General features: G+C 37.8%; 1 protein-coding gene across 2 annotated transcripts; it reads left to right on the plus strand.

Annotated features, from left to right (window-relative positions):
* Positions 1-497: 497 nt before the first annotated feature.
* Positions 498-22,219, plus strand: LOC136675421 (pre-mRNA 3' end processing protein WDR33-like). 2 transcript variants are annotated; one of them, XM_066651963.1, is made up of 23 exons: positions 498-667; positions 6,655-6,877; positions 6,962-7,030; positions 7,129-7,233; positions 7,764-7,859; positions 7,957-8,108; positions 9,851-9,948; positions 13,168-13,294; positions 13,483-13,637; positions 14,072-14,150; positions 14,264-14,374; positions 15,900-15,994; positions 16,078-16,164; positions 16,570-16,709; positions 16,880-17,029; positions 17,110-17,841; positions 18,223-18,286; positions 18,762-19,032; positions 19,158-19,223; positions 19,449-19,603; positions 19,697-19,798; positions 20,163-20,357; positions 20,702-22,219. In XM_066651963.1, the coding sequence occupies exons 2-23, from the start codon at positions 6,674-6,676 to the stop codon at positions 20,863-20,865; spliced, it is 3,417 nt and encodes a 1,138-aa protein (XP_066508060.1). In that variant the 5' UTR covers positions 498-667; positions 6,655-6,673; the 3' UTR covers positions 20,866-22,219. The 2 variants fall into 2 exon arrangements, with proteins under 2 accessions (XP_066508060.1, XP_066508059.1); XM_066651962.1 differs by lacking the exon at positions 19,697-19,798.
* The last annotated feature ends 71 nt before the right edge of the window (positions 22,220-22,290 follow it).

Here is a 22,290-nt window from a genome sequence, read left to right on the forward strand (position 1 = left end):
GCTCACCTCACCACTCACTATTCTGAATGTGCATAATTTCTGGTAGTCTCCAGAACCACTTTCTGTTTTCAACTCAAAATCACACTGTGTGAACAGACTTGCTGTGCTCCCCTAGAAACAATGTAGGTAAAATCTCAAAGTCTGTGATTTGGATCCCTATTTTTTTATGTTGTTTTGGCAGTTAACAGTGAAAAAAATAGTTAAATATTAAAATAATATGTTGCATTAAAAACAATGATTTATACAAATTGTAATAAATAAAAAAACCCTATAGTTAATTTTAACTTGATAAAAGCATTTCGTTTGGAAATATTTTGTTTATCATTTTTATTTTTATTATTTTACCACTAGTATCCCGTCTTCCCTTCTCTCATCCCGTCTTCTTTCTTTCGCTCTCTCTCTCTTTCTCTCTCCATATATATATTGTTTGTTTTTTATTGAGAAACTGCGTCTTTATAAACAGACGGTCTGTTACGCGCGGCAGGTCTTGGCGACGCAGTGACGTCACGGTAGTGAAGCGGAGAGAGAAGATGGAGGCCGCGTGCTCCGCTGCTGTTTAATGTTGTTTTGTTTTGTTTTTCGAAAAAGAATTGAAACCATCTCGTAGAGGGAAGAGTCGTTTAAACCTAGCTAATTTAGACTCAGTCAGCACTGGATGTATTTTTGGGTGAGTTTCTCTCGAGAATTGACGAGAAAGTTAATAAAAGGAGGACGAAAGCGACATGTTGACGGGCCGCCATTTAACGATAAAGAGGGAAACACGTCTCCACTATAAACACGAAGGTCTTATTTTACACACACTGTGTTCTGAGCCTAAGAATAAACCTTTATCTACTGGTGTAACGCTCACGGGAATAAAATAAGGGGTACTTCTTGGGGAAGGTTTGCTAAGCTAAGCTCAGCTCGTTGCCGTGTGTTTTAGTGCACACCGTGTGAGCTGGTGGAGAGCTAAAAGGCTAAAGCTAGAGTTAAATAAACATCAGAGTTTTTAGGGGTAGTTTTGAGTTGTTCAGTCTCTTAGGGCTACGTTTTCATCTTGAACTCCATTTCCCGTAAAACTATTTGGTCAGTCACAGTATTGTGAAGATTTCCACATAAATGTGACCCAAGTACACAACGCCTTACTATCTAATAGTGATACTTCCTATGTCAAAATAACAAATTATTTTGTCTTTTTAGCGTCTTACTTTCATAGTGTCCCATGAGTAAGACTTAAAATGTCGGTCTAGTTCTACTATTTTAATAACGATATGAAATCTTATGAAAAATTACACTCAAATTTGACAGTATCCCAAAATTCTGAATTATTCAGTAATAACGAAACCCTGTCCTTTCCAGGTAACATTAAATAATTAAAGTCCTTAAATTCTATGTATAAGGTTTTACTTATTGTAAGGGGATTATAATTGTTAACCATAGTATTAGAATGTACCTCTCACACAATGCCACAAACTTAAGACAAATGACTGTCAGGTGGTGGGATATTTTGGGCTACAAAATGGAGAAAATCTGGAAGGTGTTGGAATCATAAAAGGGCAAGCACAGAGATCTGATCCCCTTGGGCAAGGGAATAATTTTGTTGGTTAGAGGGGTGGGTCAGGGCATCTCCAAAAAAGCTGGATGTGTGGCATGTTTCCATATGCAGTTGTTGCAATAAATGCAGTGAAAAAGAGTGCAGGTGCACTTGTACATTTAGTTTCAACGAAGAACAACCTGTGTAAAGGTTATAGGTACAGTGGTCTCTAAGGCACATTGAAGTATGTGGGGGGAGAGATGCCTCACACTACTGGTTCGATGCCACTGTAGCAAGTACCAGATACTGGTGCCAATTACAGGCAGCCTCGGAGATCTTGTGTAGCCTGTATCTCGACAGGTGAGAGCTGATTTGGTCACACGATGTGTCTACACAATATTAGGCAGGTGGTATAAATATTGTGGCTGATCATTGTATATTACAGGAAGGGGAACTAATTCAATCAGTTTACCATACCTTACTTGATTTGGAGTCTTGTAACCAGAAAATGCCTGACAGTCATCAGGAAAAAGTGTTAATCAAATATGCTTTATATTAATTGGAAACGAGGTTTGAAAAGAAAAAAAAAATGCTGATTATAGTACAATTTATTTAGTTATTTGTTTAATTAAACATTAATCTGTTGTAGTTTAAAACCCTCCAAATCAAGGTTACAGAAAGGTGAGATGTTTTTGTATTTTTGCTGAGTTTGAAAGATTCCTGTACCTTTTTGCTATTTCAATACCCTATTTACACACATTTGAAACTTTGAATGATTGCCTACAACGTTGATGTTCAATATGATTCACTCAATACACTATATGACAATATGTAGGTTTGTCAGTTTCAATAAAGTACTGTTTAGGTTTTTCATGTGCTTCATGATAAATTAAAGATGCACATTCTTTGAACAAGATGGTTTTCTGTATATTGAATATTAGATGTACATTTTTAAAGCATTTTTTTTACATAAAATATAACATAATTGTAATTGTTCATATTTCAAACATTCTCGTACACTTTTGTCATTTTTATTGCACCTGTTGCATAACATAAAAAAAAACTTTGTTGTACACCTAATAGATTTCAACAAATAAACTTTAAATGAAGTCATATTTTTATATTTCACAATACTTAAAACGCTCTATCGAAGGTTTTGACTTGAAGGTGTTATTTTTACACATCAGTGCTTTGCATTTATTTGCTTTATTTAGTTGTAAATGTAAACTGTATATCTCTGATAGATGTCTTGGTCTATTTTTCCTCCTTGCTCTAATTTACCACAGAATAAAAAAAAAAATTAAAAAGTGTGTGTATGTGTGTATATATATATATATATATATATATATATATATATATGTATATATATATATATATATATATATATATGCACACATACACACACACTTTTTTTTATTTATTTTTTTATTCTGTGGTAAATTAGAGCAAGGAGGAAAAATAGACTATATATATATATATATATATATATATATATATATATATATATATATATATATATATATATATATATATACGCACATACTTAATACACATATTAATATGAGATGAAATGACATCCTATTGACAGCAGTGTTTTCACAATCCAAAAAGCATTCCCAGGGGTGTATAGGTACAGCCATACACATTTATAGTGGCAGGAACGTTTGTGAAAAATACATCGTTGTACTAAGTATGTTATTTTCTTTGAACATAGGAATGTGTTTTTATTATTGCTGATTGTGGCTAGAAATGAACGTTGATGAATATTGTTGCAAAGCATCAGAATTTGGGGAAAAAAAAGTTACTAAATGTTTTTAAAATAATTGTATGTGTCATATGTGCCACTTATGATGAGAATTGTGTGATATATATACATATATATATATATATATATATATATATATATATATATATATATATATATATATATATCTCATAAACTATAAACACACATATATATGCACATGCAATTCTCATACTGGGTACCGTTCTCCAGGGTTGAAAGAAATTCACTACAAATTGTTGATCCTGATGCTGCACTATTTTGCTTATAAAGTTCATGCTGTGTAATTATGGGATTGTTTCCAGCATGCAATTCTGCCATGTTATCACCTACACACACAACGTAACTGATTCAGGTTTGTTCACTGTAGAGCTTTTTATGAGCTCAGCTGTGAGAACAGGAAAATGAGACTTGAATGCAGGAAACCACCAGAACAGGTTCAGAACTATTATTTTGCATTAAAACCTTTCTTTGTAGACAAGTAACTTTACACCAAGTGGAACGAGATATTTTGTATGCGATATGATTTTAAGTCATTTTGGACAAATCTATTGGCCCAGTTGTTGTAAAGTGTTCCCATAAATTAAATAGCAGCAAATAACTTGTAATAAATAAATCCTCAAAAAAAGGAGATACACAAATTTGTACCCACAGTTAGCTCTACTACTTCAGTAACTTCCTGTGAGTCAAACTCGAGTCTTGCATAGTCTTGGGGAAGATGCATGGTTTTAACTTGTGGGGATTTTTATGTGATGCCTTGGAAGCAAAAATAATTTCAGTGTTGAAGATTGAGAGTGACATGTTTTCAAACCAAACTTGTGTAAGATAGTTTAAGATTTCAGACGTTTTTTTATATTCCAGAGTCTACCAGAATAAACGGACTGAATTTAAACGGTGTTCCAAAGAATGTTTTTAAAGACCTGATCTAGGAGCTTTTCAGCACTTCTGAAATTTGGGACATCATGAAATGTTTAGATGCTGCTGTGCTAGACCCATGAATAAAAATAAAGGTGTTACTTTGATTTTTGATGTGCTCTTTCAGTAATGCTAATGTGGGAATGACTGGTGATGTGTAATGGAGAATATCAGAATAGTGCTTTGAATAATTACTGGGTGTTGTTATTGTTGCAAACATCACTGGGTTGCCCATATCTTGTCCATAAATAAATACTTAAAGGTATCTCAAACTGTATCTAGGTCTTTATTGAGGTCCCACAAATCTGTTTGTCGACAGTCTGTAAGTGACTATTGTGATCTATAAATCAACAACATTTCGCATGTTGCTGAACACTTTGAAAAATAACCCTAGCAGTATTCAGCTAAACAGTGAAGTTTTGGCAATTTTTATAGTTCACACACACACACACACACACACACACACACACATTATATGGCTAGATGGTTGAGAAAAATATCAATTACAATTTTCAGACCAGTGTAAATTACGACTTATGCTTTTTACATAAACAATAGGACCTGAATGTCATCCTGGTGATTTACTATTCGTAACTTACACAGATGTTTTTGCTCTGATTGGCCTAACATTTATCAGCTAAATGTTCTTGTTCTCAATAATCTCTTGCTATTTGAAAATTTTGATTCTGTATTAAAATATTTATTTAAACTCCTTCAGCACTATATTAATCACACGTTTACACTAAGCTTCTCTTATTTAGGAAAATGTATAAACTCAAATGAATTCTTCCCAGATTTATGAACTTGTGCCACAGGAATTTGCAAAAACAAAAGTGCTCATGTTGATTTTTGATTTTTTTTTTTTTTTTGCACAGGCAGTATCAGATTAAGCTATTGTTTAGAACTGAATATATGCTTTTTTTTTTAACATTTTACAAAGCTGGTTTTCTAGTCTAGAAGATTTTGTGGTAAAGCTGCAAAAGTTGTTGGGATATTGTTAGGATGTTTTGATAAGAATTTATCTTTAGATTATAAAAACTTATATAAAAAACTTGATTGTATATAAAATTGAATCTCCTGAGTGTAACTTACTTTAGCTTCAGGCAATGATCAGATATATGGGCATTAAAGGTATTGGACAGTTTTGCTACATTGTGGCAAACAACTTAATTTATTTATTTATTTATTTAATTATTTTTTGCTTGTTTTAAATTGCACGGGTTTGCTGCGTCACCTGAGGTTGGATTTTGATACTGTGATGCATGTTGTCTTGCTCAGGTCTTACTTTCTTTATCCAGATTTTAAAGGTTGTGTAACTTCAGATTCAGTTGCCGTGTATGTGCTGTTATTACTAGTTGCTCATTGAAGGATAATCAGAACATTTCTGGAATGACTTCATGCCATATTTATCATGCATGATGTTGTTTCTTCTATTTCTCTATTTTCAATATTTATAATAGGCCTAAAAGTGCAAATGACAACTAATTTTTGTTTTGTCTTTTACTGATTAAAGTCAGTTGTTCCTCACTATGGAAATAACTTAAAATACACTTCACAACTGCCATTTTGATACTTTTGTGTTATTAAAATGCACTTGTCATATTTCAAAGCATATTTTTATTCTAAAGGATTTATTTTTAATTTAGTATATCCAATATTTTTATATGTCCAACAGAACCCATTAAAACAGTACCATGTTATCTTTCCTATCTCAGGTCAGATGCTTCTGTCTTCCCCATCAAAGCTATTTTTTGTTTATTGCTATGGTTTTGTGTTTTTACACTATTTTCCTGTCTTATTTTAACTGTTTTCACTAAATTTCTGCAGAGTATGAATTTTAGAAAGGCTGTTTTTCTCATCAAAGAATGGTTGTTGCTGTGTGACATGGGGGAAAATGTACTGGGCTAATTGGTTTATTTTTCTTTCATGAAATTGCGTCGTCTTTTTAATTATTCTTGTTTTTCTTTTATTGTATTTTGATATTACTGGCTTACAGCCAAAGTATATCTATCTGTTTTCTTGGAGTTAGTAATTTGACCGTTTTTAGGATGATCAAATTTTATATGTCCTTCAGATATAATGCCAGTGCTTTGTTATAATGCCAATGCAGAGTTGAATAATTTCTGCAAGAGCAATGAAAAGGTCATAGTGTGCTTGTGATTTCTTAAGGGGCTGAAATATCAGTAGTTCTCATATAAGTAGATATTGTTCTCTTGAAGATGCCGACCATAACATTTGTGTACTGATAGTACACCAGTTTCAAAACAATTTGTCCTCTTGCTTGGAGACTTTCAAAGACTGGTCAAAATATAGCGCAAGTTTTGTGATATCTAAAATGTTGCACTTCAACCAATTTTTTTTCCTCTTCCTTTGGACTGCTGATGTGCATGTAAAACATTTTACAATTTGCTTACATCAGCTGATTTTATAAATCTGTCCACAGTTGTCTGAGACTGGTCACCATGGCGACGGACATCGGCTCTCCGCCCCGGTTTTTCCACATGCCTCGGTTCCAGCACCAGGCGCCGCGACAGCTTTTCTACAAGCGTCCAGACTTTGCCCAGCAGCAGGCAATGCAGCAGCTCACCTTTGATGGCAAACGCATGAGAAAAGCAGTTACCCGCAAAACTATTGACTACAACCCCTCCGTCATCAGATATCTGGAGGTACTGGCAAAAGTGCAGCATGTTATCTCTTAGTTTTGTAGCTGGGAGCAAGTTATTTAGTACTTGTTATTTTTTGTCCCACAGAATCGTCTATGGCAACGTGACCACAGAGATTTCCGGGCCATCCAACCAGACGCTGGTTGCTTCAATGATGTGAGTGCTTGATCTGCTTTTGTGATTGTGCACAAAATTGTTTTAAGTATGAGTTAATATCCTTGTTTATTCCTTACGTATTCTCTGTGTATTTTCAGCTCGTTCCCCCTGTTGGTATGCTCAGTAACCCTATGAATGCAGTCACCACAAAGTTTGTGAGAACGTCCACCAACAAAGTTAAATGCCCCGTGTTTGTTGTGCGGGTAAGTTTTCTTTATGTCTTTGTGGGGGATGTTTTAGTAGTTCTTAGACTGGAAGATTGGTCTAGCTCTGAAAACACTTCTCAAATTTAAATGGCAGTTGTATGTTTGCAAGCACTCGCTTGCCTGACACATAATTTCAGTATTGACAGAATTGTCCTTGGAATACCTTCCCTGAAATTGTTGCCAATAGTTTTTGTTGGCAAAGTTACAGTAAAAATATAAGCTGGGGCATCCTTTGACAGTATGACTGAAATTCATTTCAAGAGTGAAATTCTGAATATCGATATTATAGTGATTCACAAAAGGATCTTTAAAACATTTAAGTTTAAATGTGATCAACCCTGGTTCATTATAGATTTTTGCAGATCAGGTTTTTTTCTTTGCTTAAGCGTGTTCGCTTGTTTGTACCCTTCTACTATTTGCTGCAACAATAAAGACAATTTGTTTTTGTTTTTTACTTTGTTAGTAAACTAATAAGCAAAACTCTTGTCTTACCATTTTTTTCTGTTATTCCTTTTTTTTAAATATAGTGGACTCCTGAAGGAAGGCGACTTGTAACAGGTGCCTCCAGTGGGGAATTTACTTTGTGGAATGGCCTTACGTTCAACTTTGAGACCATTTTACAGGTAAAGATCATACTGATTGTTATTCTGTTAGCTAATGTGATGTAATTACCATCTCTTGAATATGGTCATACTTACTCTACCCCATTTGTGCTTCTAGGCTCATGACAGTCCAGTCAGAGCAATGACTTGGTCTCATAACGACATGTGGATGTTGACTGCTGACCATGGAGGCTATGTGAAGTATTGGCAGTCCAACATGAACAACGTCAAGATGTTCCAGGCTCACAAGGAGGCGATTAGAGAGGCCAGGTCTATACCCAATCTACCATTTTCTGTAGTTAACCCAAGCCGGTTATTGCCCCTGCACTTTCAGGGAATTGTCTGTAGGGGGCTCCCCTCAGTGTTTTCAGTTCTTATCTACTTCTCCCTGTGCTGCTCAATGTTGATGTCCTTAATTATTGACACATGTATGTGTGTGCTGTTGCAACACTGCATTGACTTGTCACTTGTGGCTCATAAGTTATGTATCCTGGATTTTTCTATACCTAATTTGCTGCTATTGTACAGAAAAGGTCTATTTTTCCTTATTTTTTTAAATAAAGTATTTACATTTTATCTTTATTCTAAGGTCATTATAAATCAAGTGTAGATGCGAAGACTGACAGAGAGAGACACAGGGACTAAGTGCTTTTAGTAGGGTTTCTTGGACCCTGCGTATTAACAAGGATTGACACTGGTGGCCCACTTTCACTCATACAGTTCATTTCACACTGGTGTATTAATGGGGAAGCTGTTCTACACCCTGGCCAGCAGAATCTGCCATGCTCAAAATGACCTTTTGCAGATCTTTTGAATAAAGATTAATGGCTTTAAATAAAGATTGCAGAAATAAAGTTCAAAATAATTTTAAATAATACAACTGTTATCAGGGTAAAAAGAGCGTGTGGCTCTCTCCTATCTTTGAACACTCACATCACTGGGACATCCAGGGTGACCACTTGCTGCCATTACTCATATAGATGGGGGGAGTCACAACTGATCAAATAAAGTCTTTCTCTAGCCTACACATTTGTATCCAAAAGGATATGCCCACTTACACACACACAAACACACACAAGGTCTGAGGTGAAAAACTGTGGCAAAAGGGGGGATAACCCTATTTTTTATTATTTATTTGTATTTATTTTTATTTATTTATTTTTAGGCTTAAAAATAGATTTAGCGTTGTATGACGTTGTGGCAAATAGTGTTAAATATATAATCAAAAGCTATGTTTATGTTGGGCTGTTGTGAGGTAGATCTAGTGGGGATGAAGTGTATTTACATGTAATGGTTATTTCAGGCAAAGACAATTTTAATAGATGTATTTAGCTAATGCAAATTCACTTGGTAATAATTCATTAATTCAATAATTCCATGAGGAAAGTCCATTAATGTGCTACTTTTAAAGAAAGAGTTATGTTAACAAACAATGAGTGATAGTGAATAGCTGCCATTTTAAGATTTGGAAATTTCCAGGCTCATTGGTAGCTGATAGCTTTGTTGTGCTATTTTGGCAGGTTTGGTCATGCCGCTCCTTTCAAAAGGTGTGGAAAGGCACCCTGGACTTAACTTTTTGGTTCCTCTGTTTCTTAGATCTTTATGTATGGCTCTGTATTGTGTTTGGTAGCAGAGAAATGAAGTTTGCTTGTGTTTTGAGAGAAGCAGTGATATTAATGCTAAAGACCAGGGGTCAATTTTCTGGACATGGTAAAGTTAAATCCTGAATGAATGGATGTACCAGAGAGAAATTTCCATGAATAGTGTTTTGTTTTTTTTTTGTTTGTTTTTTTTTTCCTTAATTTGGATCCTCAATCAGCCTTGTGTCACCTTTTGGAAGCAACTCGGGTCAGAATTATCACTTGATATTTTGTGACACAACCCTTAGGGGAGACCATTGAGTCAGAAAGAAGACGCACTCAAAGCCTCTCCCAGAGTTTTGAGGGTGACTCAACCTTAAAGAGCTGCTTTTTTATCCTTCATTGTTGATTCTTTCCCTGCTGTGTCTTCAGTTTCTCTCCTACGGATAATAAATTTGCCACTTGCTCTGATGATGGAACTGTACGCATCTGGGACTTTCTGCGCTGCCACGAGGAAAGAATCCTAAGAGGTATGTTTGTGATGGACTTGTATACACAATCAGTTTGTGCCTAAAAAAAGAAAATACACAAATAAATGACGTGTGGGTTGATGCATCAGTACATCTCATGGCCTTCCAGTACTCCTTTGCTGAAATTTTTCATCATGATGGATGATTTTTCATCATTTCTTCCTGTTTTTTTCCCCACTGGTTTCCGTTTGTGCTGGCAAAAAAAAAAAAGCCTGGTTTCAGTCTTATTTTCACCATTTGTCATTTTGGACATGTGGGTGATTTCTCTGAAGGAGTTTTCTGTGCGTTTTCGTTGTGATCAACTTTTATTTATAAATTTATTTTGTTTTTGTCTCGAATCGTCTAATATTAAAACACATACTACACTAAACCAAAATGATCACTACCTTTAACTAGAACAAAATAAACATTCTCAGTATATTTGATTGCTCAGAGCCTTCTCTCAAGCCTAATTTTGGCCATGAATTTAATAGCAATTTTTAAAACTCTGTTTTACAGAATTATTTAATACATGCCTTGTGTGTTTTAGTACTAAAAATATATATTAGTGCTGGTTGGCCCAAAACATAAATTTAGCAAAAGACATCCCAAAGGCTGAATTATGGGCTGAAGTCTGATGTTTTGTCAAGTTTGTGTTGGTGATTTTTATTTCTTTATTTAACTTCTAATCTGACCATATCATCAATGACTGGCAGATTAGCAGAAGTATGTAAAGGATGGTTAATATTTTTACTGTGCTGTATTGATTTTAAAATCAAAACGTTATTTATGACCATTTTATTTTTAAAATGGAAGCGCACACTGTAGGTAAATTAATGGCCTCAATTTATTTTCAGTGGAACTTTCAGCCTGTAGCTCACTATTTTCAGAACAACTACATGCAAATATGAGGTTTCCAAAGCAGGCAAGATTTACTAATGTCAAGAAAGAATTAAAAGCATCTTTTATTTTTATATAAATATATATGAAACTTTTAATTCTTTCTTGACATAAGTAAATTGGTGAATAAGTAAAATGGTGAAAGCTTAAATAAATAGAATTTAAATAAATAAAATTAGAATAAGTAGGCTAAATATCCAATCTCTGCCTTAGATAACAATCACATTTAGCTGCGTAAATAATTAACCTTTAAACTTGGAAAAAATGCTGTACTCTGAAATTATTGTGTACGTAAACAAAGGATTCAAATATGTAAATTATTTCTGTGATAAAACAGAGGGACAAGACATAAGGATACAGTAGAAGCACCCTTCGGTTCAGTGATAAAGCCCATAAATTACATGACTGATTATGTTTGTAGAAAATATTTCCAAGATCAAGATCTCTTAATGCTGCAAATATTGCATAGATGTAAGTTTACACTTTCGCATTCTAACAGTACATACAAGTCTGTAAATGTGCAGTTAATCCCCACCTCTATTCTCCACCCACGCCTCCAGCTCGAAAGCCCCAACTCGCAAATCATTGGGACTGATTTCTTTGGTGTGTGTGATGTCAGAAACCCTGTCTTATCAGAATTCATGTTTTTGAGACTGTTCTTGGAAGGTGGAAATGCTCAGCTGTGGCACAGACTGCTTATTGCACCTGTGATCATTCTTCAAGTGCTTTGACCACACCGCGCTAACAGGGTTAAATACAGGATTTTCACTGTATTTATTAAAAATGCAAATTGAGTATCAACACATACCAGTAAAATTCAAATAAAATGCTGTCATAATTTGGTGATGTGCAAGCAATTCTGAAATCTGATATTGCATCGTTTTGCATTTGTGACTTCCATGTAGGCCTATACCTCTACAGAGCTGTTAGAAGCTTTAGAACGCTAATATTGTATCCTTTATTGTCCTCTGGAAAGAAATTTATTAAGTCTTTATGGTAAATTAATGTTTATTGGGGCACAAAAATATAACTTTTGGATTAAAATAAACTCTTCTGCTATCTGCCTGCAGTTAAACATGACCACAGCCATGCTCTTGTATTCAGCTTCAATTAAAACTGCAATGAGAAATACAGAAGGAATAATAGACGGCTCTTTTTTATACAGTAAATTGAAGCATTTAAATATCATGGGATAACTGTTTACTTTAGAAGCTTGAAATATTTAAAGTGTTTTCTACTTTGTTTATTACAAAACAAACAGCCGACCAAACAAACAGCATTTGTTGGTACTGAGCTTATGTGTTTGGAAGATCTAGAAGTTTCTCTGTCAATTCTTTTAAGACAGTAACCTATTTAGTTTTTTTTATTAATCTACTGCAATTAATCTTGAATAAAGTCAATTGTAAGTGCTATTTTTTTAATTGACAGATTTAGACAGATTTAAAAAAAATAAAAAAATAAAAGTAATTATTGGGAAAAAATATATATATTTTTTTATTTATGCCCATTATTTTAGTTGTTGTTCTTGAGTGTCTTTTTCATCTCTGTCCCTCTGGATTCTTCCTTCACTCACTCATTCAAAAACACACACACATTCACACACACATTTTTATGGGGGGGGGGACCATTTCATTACCTGAACAAATTTCCATGTTTTTCGAATATGAGATCTTATATGAAATATTATTGTTTTATTTTCTAACCAATTAACATTTAAAAATCCCCCTTTCCTTTTATACGGTAAACTAATTGTAGCAGTTCATTAATGTAATGACATACGTATTAGTAAGTTATAAATAAACTAATTTAGATTAATGTAGATATCAGGGGGAACGTTAATACATACTGTAACTAGTCTTAAACTCTAATACTCTTATAAATCAACACTGATGCACAGCTTTTATTACTCAGATGTTCCTTAGACTGAAGACTGAAACCACAAGAGCAACTTGATAATTACACTTGGAAAAAGATCTTACTTGTGTGTAGGGGATATTTTGGTGAGGTATTCAGTTCTGTGCACAGCAGTGTTGCCTCGCATGAATTTCAGCCCTTTAATAGCCTAATAATTCAGTGTTACACTGATGTTTGAAGGGAAAGTGCATAGGCCAATCTCTGAAAACAACAACCGGATTAGATCCAGAGTTTTGTACTTGGGCAAGATGCCAACTTCAGAATGATTATACTTCTTTGGTCAATTTTAATGTATGGGGTTTTTTTGTGTGTGTGTGTGTCGTAGAAGAAATGCAAGGGCTTGTGTCATTTTATATCTGTGTGTAAGCTTGTGAGATATACAAATAATCTAACTTTCTCTGACTCTGTTCTCCCCCTGGTGTCCAGGCCACGGAGCCGATGTGAAGTGTGTTGACTGGCACCCAACCAAAGGCCTGGTGGTGTCCGGCAGCAAAGACAGCCAGCAGCCAATCAAGTTCTGGGACCCAAAGACTGGCCAGAGTCTGGCAACACTGTAAGTTTGAGACTGAGAATGGGGAGAGAAAAAAACATTGTCATTAACATTTACACTGAATGTGTTGGACACCTTCAAATTAGTGATTCTAGCTACTTTAAAGTGCACCTGTTATTTACATATTTATTTGTGCACATACCAGTTGGTGAGGGTAAAAACTGCAGAGTCTCTGTTCTTGTGTGTTTCAGACATGCCCATAAAAACACAGTGATGGAAGTGAAGTGGAATCTCAATGGTAACTGGCTGCTGACGGCATCACGTGACCACTTATGCAAATTATTTGACATCCGCAACCTGAAGGAAGAGCTACAGGTTTTCAGAGGCCATAAGAAAGAAGCTACAGGTAAACATTCAAAAAGAGCACTACTCAACCTAAGCCCTTTCTCTATATGTAGAACATGGTCAAATTTGTACACAATCCACTGACTTGAATCTTAGAAGTGCCTACATATCTGTCATTTGGGGGTTTATATTAACCATGTTTGAGAAAATGTACAGGGTCAAACACTACGCATGCAGAGGGAAGAGATAGGGTCAAAAGTTACTACAAGCAAAATAATATCCTTAACTTGGAATAAGACCTTGTACCATAAATTTCCGTTCAAATTAATTTTAAACAGTTTCTGTTAGTCAGTTTATCATGAAATATAGACTGTTGAGGGTAACTGCCAGTTTAAAAACATTTGGGACATGATTAAAAACAGCCAAATTATACAAGGTTTTTACAATGTGGATTTCTGTGTGTTTTCTAAAACTCTTCATGCTGTTTTCTTCTAGCTGTCGCTTGGCACCCTGTCCATGAAGGCCTTTTTGCTAGCGGAGGCTCTGATGGTTCACTACTTTTCTGGCATACAGGGTACGTGACTATTATACTTACTATCACCTAACATCCAATACAACAGTAATTTTATAAAAAGCATGTAAATTTTAATACCTTGTTAAAATTTATAATAACATTTATGTTCACAGGGTAGAGAAGGAGGTGGGTGGTATGGAGATGGCCCATGAAGGCATGATCTGGAGCTTAGCTTGGCACCCTCTTGGACATATCTTGTGCTCTGGGTCCAATGACCACACTAGGTGTGTATATAAGAGAGTTTGTGTGTGCTTATACAAAATGCAGAATCCATAAAGCTAAAGGGTTGAGTTGTGGGGACCATGTAAATTTTGCGTTGCTGTGTTTTAAAGGAGCAATATGTAATACTGACACCAAGCGTTTAAAATCGGGACTAAAATAATTCAGTTCAAAAACAGTGGAGAGACCTGTCTGCCTTCACCCCCTCCTCCTCGGAAGTGAAGCTCGAACTGGTTGCCAGTTTGAGGAAAACTGAACGAACAAGCAAGAGACGAGGCTAAGAAGTAATAGCTAAGAAGAATGTGTCATAATCAACATGTTTACACAGAAATGTGTTCATCATTTCACTAAAACATCTACCTATGCAAAAATGAACATGCGGCCGCCGTTTCCCTGCATTTTTTCAGGTCAAATGGACCTGAAATATTTTCCTTTGCACCAAAAATGACATGTAGGAGCAGATCTTCTTATCCACAATTTTCGTAGACAAACATTTCGTTCCACCTTACATGTGTCAGTTTACGTGTTCTAATGGTGTTACTCGCCAGGTTCTTGAATTCTCTGTTCCACCTTAAGATCCGAAGCTAGCGCTACTTCTATAAACAAAACTCGTTTTGTTATTTCGTATTTCCCATTTTATCCATTTAAACACACGACCAAGTGTACATCATGTCACTAAAACATCTACCTACTAGAGAAACGCTTATTGTTGCTGTGTACTGTGTACTACCAAGCTTGACTTCAGTGTTCCACCTTAAATACGTGAGGATTTTCACACACAGTTTGTAGTCCTTAATTTGTTTGAACACATACAGCACAGAGAAACGCGAATCTGCAACAATTTCTTTAAAACAATGTTATTTACACTTTATAATCATGTTGTTATTCACCTTTCTTCGTATAAGACACAAAACATAGTCCTAACGCCTTTCAAACGTCGCTGTGCCTCACTTTCTTTGTATTAAAAAAAAAACTATTGCCTTTACTCTTTGTAATCTATTTTGCTGTTACCTGTTTAGGAGAAAATTAGCCAGCTCTGGCTCTGTTCTGTAGCATTGCTGCTTGTAAACTTTCAATTTTCAAACACAAGGCCAATATTTCCTCTCATTTTACTCCATCTCTGATCAAGGAGATTTTTAGAAGGGCAATGGGACATTTTGGTCTGGTAAAATATAACGTTAATTCTGTTCACTTGGTCATTTCATGACTGCAAGACACTGTTTGTAGAACTGGCCACATGGTGGGCTGTAAAATGATTGGACAGAGGGTGGGATCACAGGTAGGACCTCAGAGGGTGGGATCATGAGTTCCGCACCTCACAGCTTTAGCAATGCTAAAGTAAATAGTGTTTTAGCTTTGACCCTTTCCTTAATCTATGATTACACACCCTAGACATTTTATGTAAATGGTCAGTAAATATCCTACAGATTTTGTTGAGATGTGCGTAAAAGAGTGCAGGAAATCATAGCACAATAAAAAACCTACTTGGAGCCATATCAGTCGAATAAAGCTGTGTGTTCCCTCCTTCAGCAAATTTTGGACAAGAAATCGACCAGGCGACAAGATGCGAGACAGATACAATCTGAATCTGCTGCCAGGAATGTCAGAGGATGGTGTAGAGTACGGTGAGTGTTAATACACAAATGGGGCTTTGGAACGAAAGTTTGTGTAGAGTAACCCATGAATAACATAATTTTATTGTTTTTAGATGACTTGGAACCCAACAGTCTCGCAGCCATTCCTGGTATGGGCATCCCAGAACAGCTGAAAGCAGCCATGGAGCAGGAACAAACAAGTGAGGATCCCAAATACCATCAGGAATCCATGGTTTTGAGACATTTCTTTTAAGTAATATTCTTAAGCATGGCAGTGGTTGATGGTATCTCTGTCTCAGGTGTATGTCTGAAACAGTGAGTAGTATTAAACAATCTGAATATCGGTCACAGACATGCATTTCAGTCTTCCTGATGTCAGCAGAAGAGACAGATTAAGATTAATTCATGGCACTCAATTGAAAGTGCACAGCCATAATTTTCCTTTGATGAGAGGACTTAAAAATGGGTTTTGTGTTGCAATAGTAGGTAAAACTGTTGGCCTCCACAAGTCATATTAGGGTTCAGTTCCCTCACATATCTCCTTTGGTAAGAACAGTTAGTAGTGTTTACTAAATGCCTTAAGTGTAAATGTATGTAATCAACAGCTAAAGAGGCAGTGCCAGAGGCAGAGATGAGCATCCCAGGGCTTGACTGGGGAATGGATGAGGTCATGCAAAAAGACCAGAAGAAGCCACCAACTAAGAAAGTTCCTTATGCAAAACCTATTCCTGCTCAATTCCAGCAGGTAAGAAACACTGAGGAGAGACATTCACACTGATGACTTTTAGCTGCGTAAATGCCACAGTCACAGTGTGTCTGTTTGTTGTATATAAGCTTTGTTAAACGTGTGCTTTCTTGGCTGTTGATGCGATTTGTAAACACTTTTCCTGTCTGTTCTTCTGGTTTGCTCTTAAGGCCTGGGCAGAGAACAAGGTGCCAGCTATGGCTCCTGGTGAGATGCCCAAGGAGAGGAAAGACGAGAAGGTAGACGGCAAGAAGAAGACCCAGGCTGAGATAGAGCAAGAGATGGCTGCACTGCAGTACACTAACCCCTTACTGCTGGAGGTCAGCACAAAAAAAACTTTATAAAAAAGATTACAGTTTTTATTTATTTATTAATTTTATTTTATTTTTTTTTTCTTCAGCAACTGAAGATCGAGCGCATGGCTCAGCTCCAGGACCAAAGCATGGCACCTCCTGCAGGTCAGCCAGGAGCTATGCCCCCGTTTGCAGGTCAAGGTGGTCCCATGCAACCTCCACAAGGCTTCCCTCAGCAGATGCCACAGCAGATGACTCCCCACAACATGCCTCCAATGGGTCCTGGTCCCTTCATGCCTCAAGGACAGATAGGTCCCCCTGGGCCTGCAGGGCCCCCATCTCATCAGGGTGGTCCTCCACAGGGAATGATGGGCCCCCCAGACCTTCAAGGACCCCCACGCCATCCAGGCCCCCACAGAAACATGGGTCCCCAGGGGCCACATGGCATGGCAGCAGGTCCCAGGGGAATGCAAGGGCCACCAGGACCTGGGGGTCCTGCGGGTGGCATGATGGGACCACCACAACGGGGCCAAGGGCTGCCGCAAAGTGGCATGATGCATCAGGACATGCGGGGGCCCACTTCCCACGGCAACATGATGGGCCCTCAGGGGTCAATTCAGGGACCTGGAGGTATGATGGGACCTCCAAACAGAACTCATAGCAATATGCCAGGCATGGGCAACATGCATGGAATGGGTCCTCCTGGAGGAATGCATGGGCCTCCAAACAACATGCAAGGGCCCCCGGGTAATATGCAGGGGCCCCGTCCACCATACATGCAGCAGGGCAATGCACCACCGCCGCACATGGCTGATGGAAACAGAGGACAGTTCAACCAGGTGAGGGGAACTGTTTGTTTTGAAAGAGTTAAAGGAGCAGTTGGACATTATCTTCAGCGATTCATCTTCATGTTACAAATAACCTGGGTGTTTGGGTTTGTCGGAGAATTTATAAGATTTGTTACAAACATGGGCACCCCCTATTTGTGGGACTCATTGTATTGAGCATAAACTGGTTTATTCAAGAACAAGATTATTCATCTTATGAGCTGTGATTTATAGAAAAATTATAAAAAAAAAAAAAATAAATAAATAAAGTCTGTCATAGATACATATTGTTTGCTGCTGTTTGGTGGCAGAAATGAATGCTATTTCAAATTGTAAATTTATTAGAAGCCATATAGAAAATTAAAGTGATGTGGCTTTGTGTATGCCTTCTAGGGACAGAACTCTGGACCCCAGTCGATGATGCATGGAATGGGCCAACAAGGTCCAGGAGGCAAAGGTATAATTGAGTGACCACACCCGTGTGTGTGTGTGTGTGTGTGTGTGTGAAGTCTATAGAATGTAGGGCTGGTAAAATGGCCAACAACTTTCTAAAAATATTTTTCAATTATTATTTATAGTAATTAGATTCACTAATGTTTAGCAGTGTTTTAATTACATTTTGAAGCATTATAATTCCTATTACACATTATTAAACATAATTGGATAGCTGTATTATGAGTATAGTTATTAAAATTAGCACTTAAATACTAAATTCTAGTTATTGCTATTGTATGTAATAAAGTAATAGCTGTATAGATGAACTCTGCACATTGCAGGATGTTATCAATATTAAATATAGCATTTATTATAATTTCATCTCAACATCCTAATTGAACAGTTTAAGTTGATTGGGGCATTAAATAAAATTTTAATGATTAAGTTTGATCTGTAACTGATTTTAAACATGCTCCCATTTCTGTTTTGTTGTAAAGATGGCCCTCGAGGACCACCAAATCACCACATGGGGCCTCTCTCTGACCGGCAGGGCCCTGGAGGTCCAGGAGGTCCGGGCCAAGGCTCAGATGCGGGGGGTCAGTTTTGGGGTGAGGAGGGGGGCTTTCAGGAAGGCTGGAGGAGAGGACCTGGTGGTCCAGGTCAGGACTATCACGGGGACCCCAGGGGGCACAGAGGAGGATCAGGAGGACAGTGGGACAATCAAGAGCGGTTCTCTTCTCACGACGCGGAATATGGTGGACATGACAGGTGCATGTTACTATGTGTTTCAAAAATATTAAAGTTTTAAGGCCATTCTAGTCTCAGCACTGTGTTGTTCAGTTAAAAAAAATTAAAAAGTCGAATCCCAAATCTGACATGGTTTATCCTTGCAGATATGACGGGTACGATGGTCCAGGGGAGGAGTTTGACAAAAGGCAGAGGCGACCACCAGAAGACTCGTAAGTACATTTTGCTGATGCGTTCATTCAGAATCATTAGAAGCAACAGTGGTACAACAAACCCTGGTAATCTGCATGAAATAAAAAGCATGGTTTGATGATAAATAAAAAATATGCAAAAGATTGGCGACCCCCGTCTGCAACAAACACATTTCTGCATTTTTAGCACAAAATTACTCATTGTAAACCGAGGTTCAAGACTAACAATGGTCATGTGATCTACAGTTACAGGAGAGGCGGTCCCAGTGGCCGCGGGAGTAGAGGAAGCTACCAGGAAGAGTATGGAGGAGACGAGAGCTTTGATTCTCAGGAAGAGATGGGCCAAGGCTGGGGAAATGGTGGAGGAGGACGAGGGAGGCGTGGAGGACCACCACGAGGAGGTCAGACTCACTCACATCATCCAAGCAGTCACATAGCAAGCCACCATCCATTCAGTGTGAGGTGTCATGTTTGAAACATGTCATCTGTCTTAGGTGGTGTAGGAAGAAACGGCCTTCTGCCAACCCCCGATGATTATGGCCCTCACTACGAAGGAGGAAGAAACCAGGAGGGTTGGGAGGGAGGGCGAGACTCAGGTAGAAACACAGTGAAAAGTCAGGGATGGGTTGGTGGGTGGGGATTTATTTTTTCATAGTGCAGTCAGATAGAATGCTCCCACCACCACCACAAGAGACAAAGCCCATGTTCGTCTACTAAGGCTGCGTGGTTCATCAGTGGGCAACCATGTTTGCCAATAAATGGGAATATGATAGATATTATTAGTCATCCAGTATTGGAAATTGGAAAAAACCCTGAGCCTAAGAATGTTAAATAGGTGTATTCCTCTCCGTAACCATGGATATAACGGCAGCTTGTAGCTGGCTGCTGTTGCTGTTTTTTTTCCAGGTTGCAAAATCAAAAAAATTTTTTTACTGACACTGGGTCACATTGTGTTGACAGGTCATGATGGATATCGGGACGGTCAGCGAAATGACCACAGCATGCATGACAGTCAGTCTCCAGCCAGTAGGGAGCGTTCTTCATCTTTACAGGGCATGGATATGGCCTCGCTGCCACCTCGAAAACGACCCTGGCATGATGGACCTGGCACTGGAGACATGGACTCACCTGGAGGACCTGAAGACAGAGTAGCAGGTCAGTCCCCTCAAGCCAACCTCTCTTTGTTTCTATATAGCGTGTTTTTTTTTTCTAATTACAGATTCTAAAATTTTGCTTAAAAAGAAGAACACAAACCCAACATTAATACATATTTTGCTTAATTTACATGTACAAATGTATCTTAGACTTTGTTTACACATTTGGCTCTTTGGGTACATTTAGGGCTTGTGCACCTTGCTTTAAAACATGGATATTTGCTGGATATTTATACCTTTCTCTAAGTTGCACCTGCAAGTAACCAAATATAACCCCTCTATATTCTGAATGTGCTATGGCATTTTTAATAGTAAGTAATGCTTTTGCCCTCCCTCTTTCCACAGGTCGGCCACCTAGAGAGGATGGTTATGGCCCGCCATCAAGGGGTGGCCGAGGTGGGTGGGGTCGTGGTGGTCCCCCTAATGCTGGAGGTCCTGGTGGGAACTCCGGTCCAAACTCCAGACGAGGCGGTGGCCGCGGTGCACTGAGAGGGGGACGAGGGCGGTAGAAGTCACAACACACTATTATGGCCCCAGGGCAGTAGGGGGCACTAGGGATAACAACATGGACAGAGACCAAAAACAGCCACTTCAGCAGCTCTGGTTTTCAGTGGGTTTAGGTGAATATCTCTGCACCATTGTGTGCAACTCATTCATGGCAGGTTTGGTTCTTCTTGTCCAATGTGATTGTGGCTCAACCTCTTCATGCTGATTGGATGCATAGATGGTAACTGAAACATTTCATTGGTTGAGGCCTGCAAGCTATGACCTGAAGTCTTTCAGTCGTTTCTGCTCAAGACGATTGAATGAATTTGATATTAGACGCTTTGTGCATCATTGATGAACAAAACCATAGACTGGGTTATACCTTAACTCTTCCTGCATGGTGCATCTTCTGTTTGGGGACATGAAATTCTCTCTCCACTGACTATCCCTCCAATGCACCATTTAGCAGATACAGATGCTATCTTCTGCTGGACTTTGGCTCCGCCTACCAAAGTTTTGAGGAGCACTTAAAGTGCACTGCAAATGACCCTCAACTAAACTCAGTCACTGGCTTGGAAAGTGGGAAATACATGAAGACTGGACTTTTTAACACTTTCGGTTCAAGTGCTCAGCTCCACTTGTTTAATTTCATTTTATGTAAAATAATGAAGAAAATTCTGTAACATTGCCGGGTGATCCATGAGTCACGAGGATGCTGACTTTGTGTACATTTTGTCAAAAAAATTGTCATTGTTTTGTCCGTTTTTGTATGAGACTACAATAGAAGTTGTGCAAAATTTATAAGAAATCTTTGGTTTTGTCTTTTCTTTGGTTTCACACACATTGAACACAGCACAGTCTGAACACGAGTTCACATTACTGCATTGGGAATATCTGAGGATATTGATACAAAAAATATTCATGTTAAACTGCTTAAACCAAATTGGAGCCAAATCCCACTTGGCTGAAAGTCAAGCAACATGGGGCTAGATTTAGTTCCATAAATAGACTAAAACTATTAGGAGTGACCATCCCTATGCAAGAAACTGCTGTTTTATATTGACAACAAAGTTATGACTTGCATAAACATGTATGCTCATATCACCATGCACATATTCTACCTCCATTCCATAAGTGAACAAAGCTCTGAGGTCTTAACATCTGTGACACCACAGCAGTGTTCACCCCTTCTAAACAGCCCTGAGCCACTCGCTGTTAACCCCAACCCGAGCACACAGCGGCGGCAGGGAGCTGCTCGTGTGTTTCGTTCCATTTAACCTTGTCTTTATGCTCTCGTATAAACGCAGATCCAGTGCTGTGTTTGGAGGGGGCGGAGCAAGAATAAGAACTGCTTGTTTTATCCCATGTTTTCTGACTTAAACATCCCACACAAAACTGACTGGTTGGTGGGACTCATCCTCAAATCATGTATCTCTAAAACAGGTACT

The sequence above is a fragment of the Hoplias malabaricus genome, chromosome X1 (assembly GCF_029633855.1).
Source record: "Hoplias malabaricus isolate fHopMal1 chromosome X1, fHopMal1.hap1, whole genome shotgun sequence".
In the NCBI taxonomy this organism is placed as follows: Eukaryota; Metazoa; Chordata; class Actinopteri; order Characiformes; family Erythrinidae; genus Hoplias; species Hoplias malabaricus.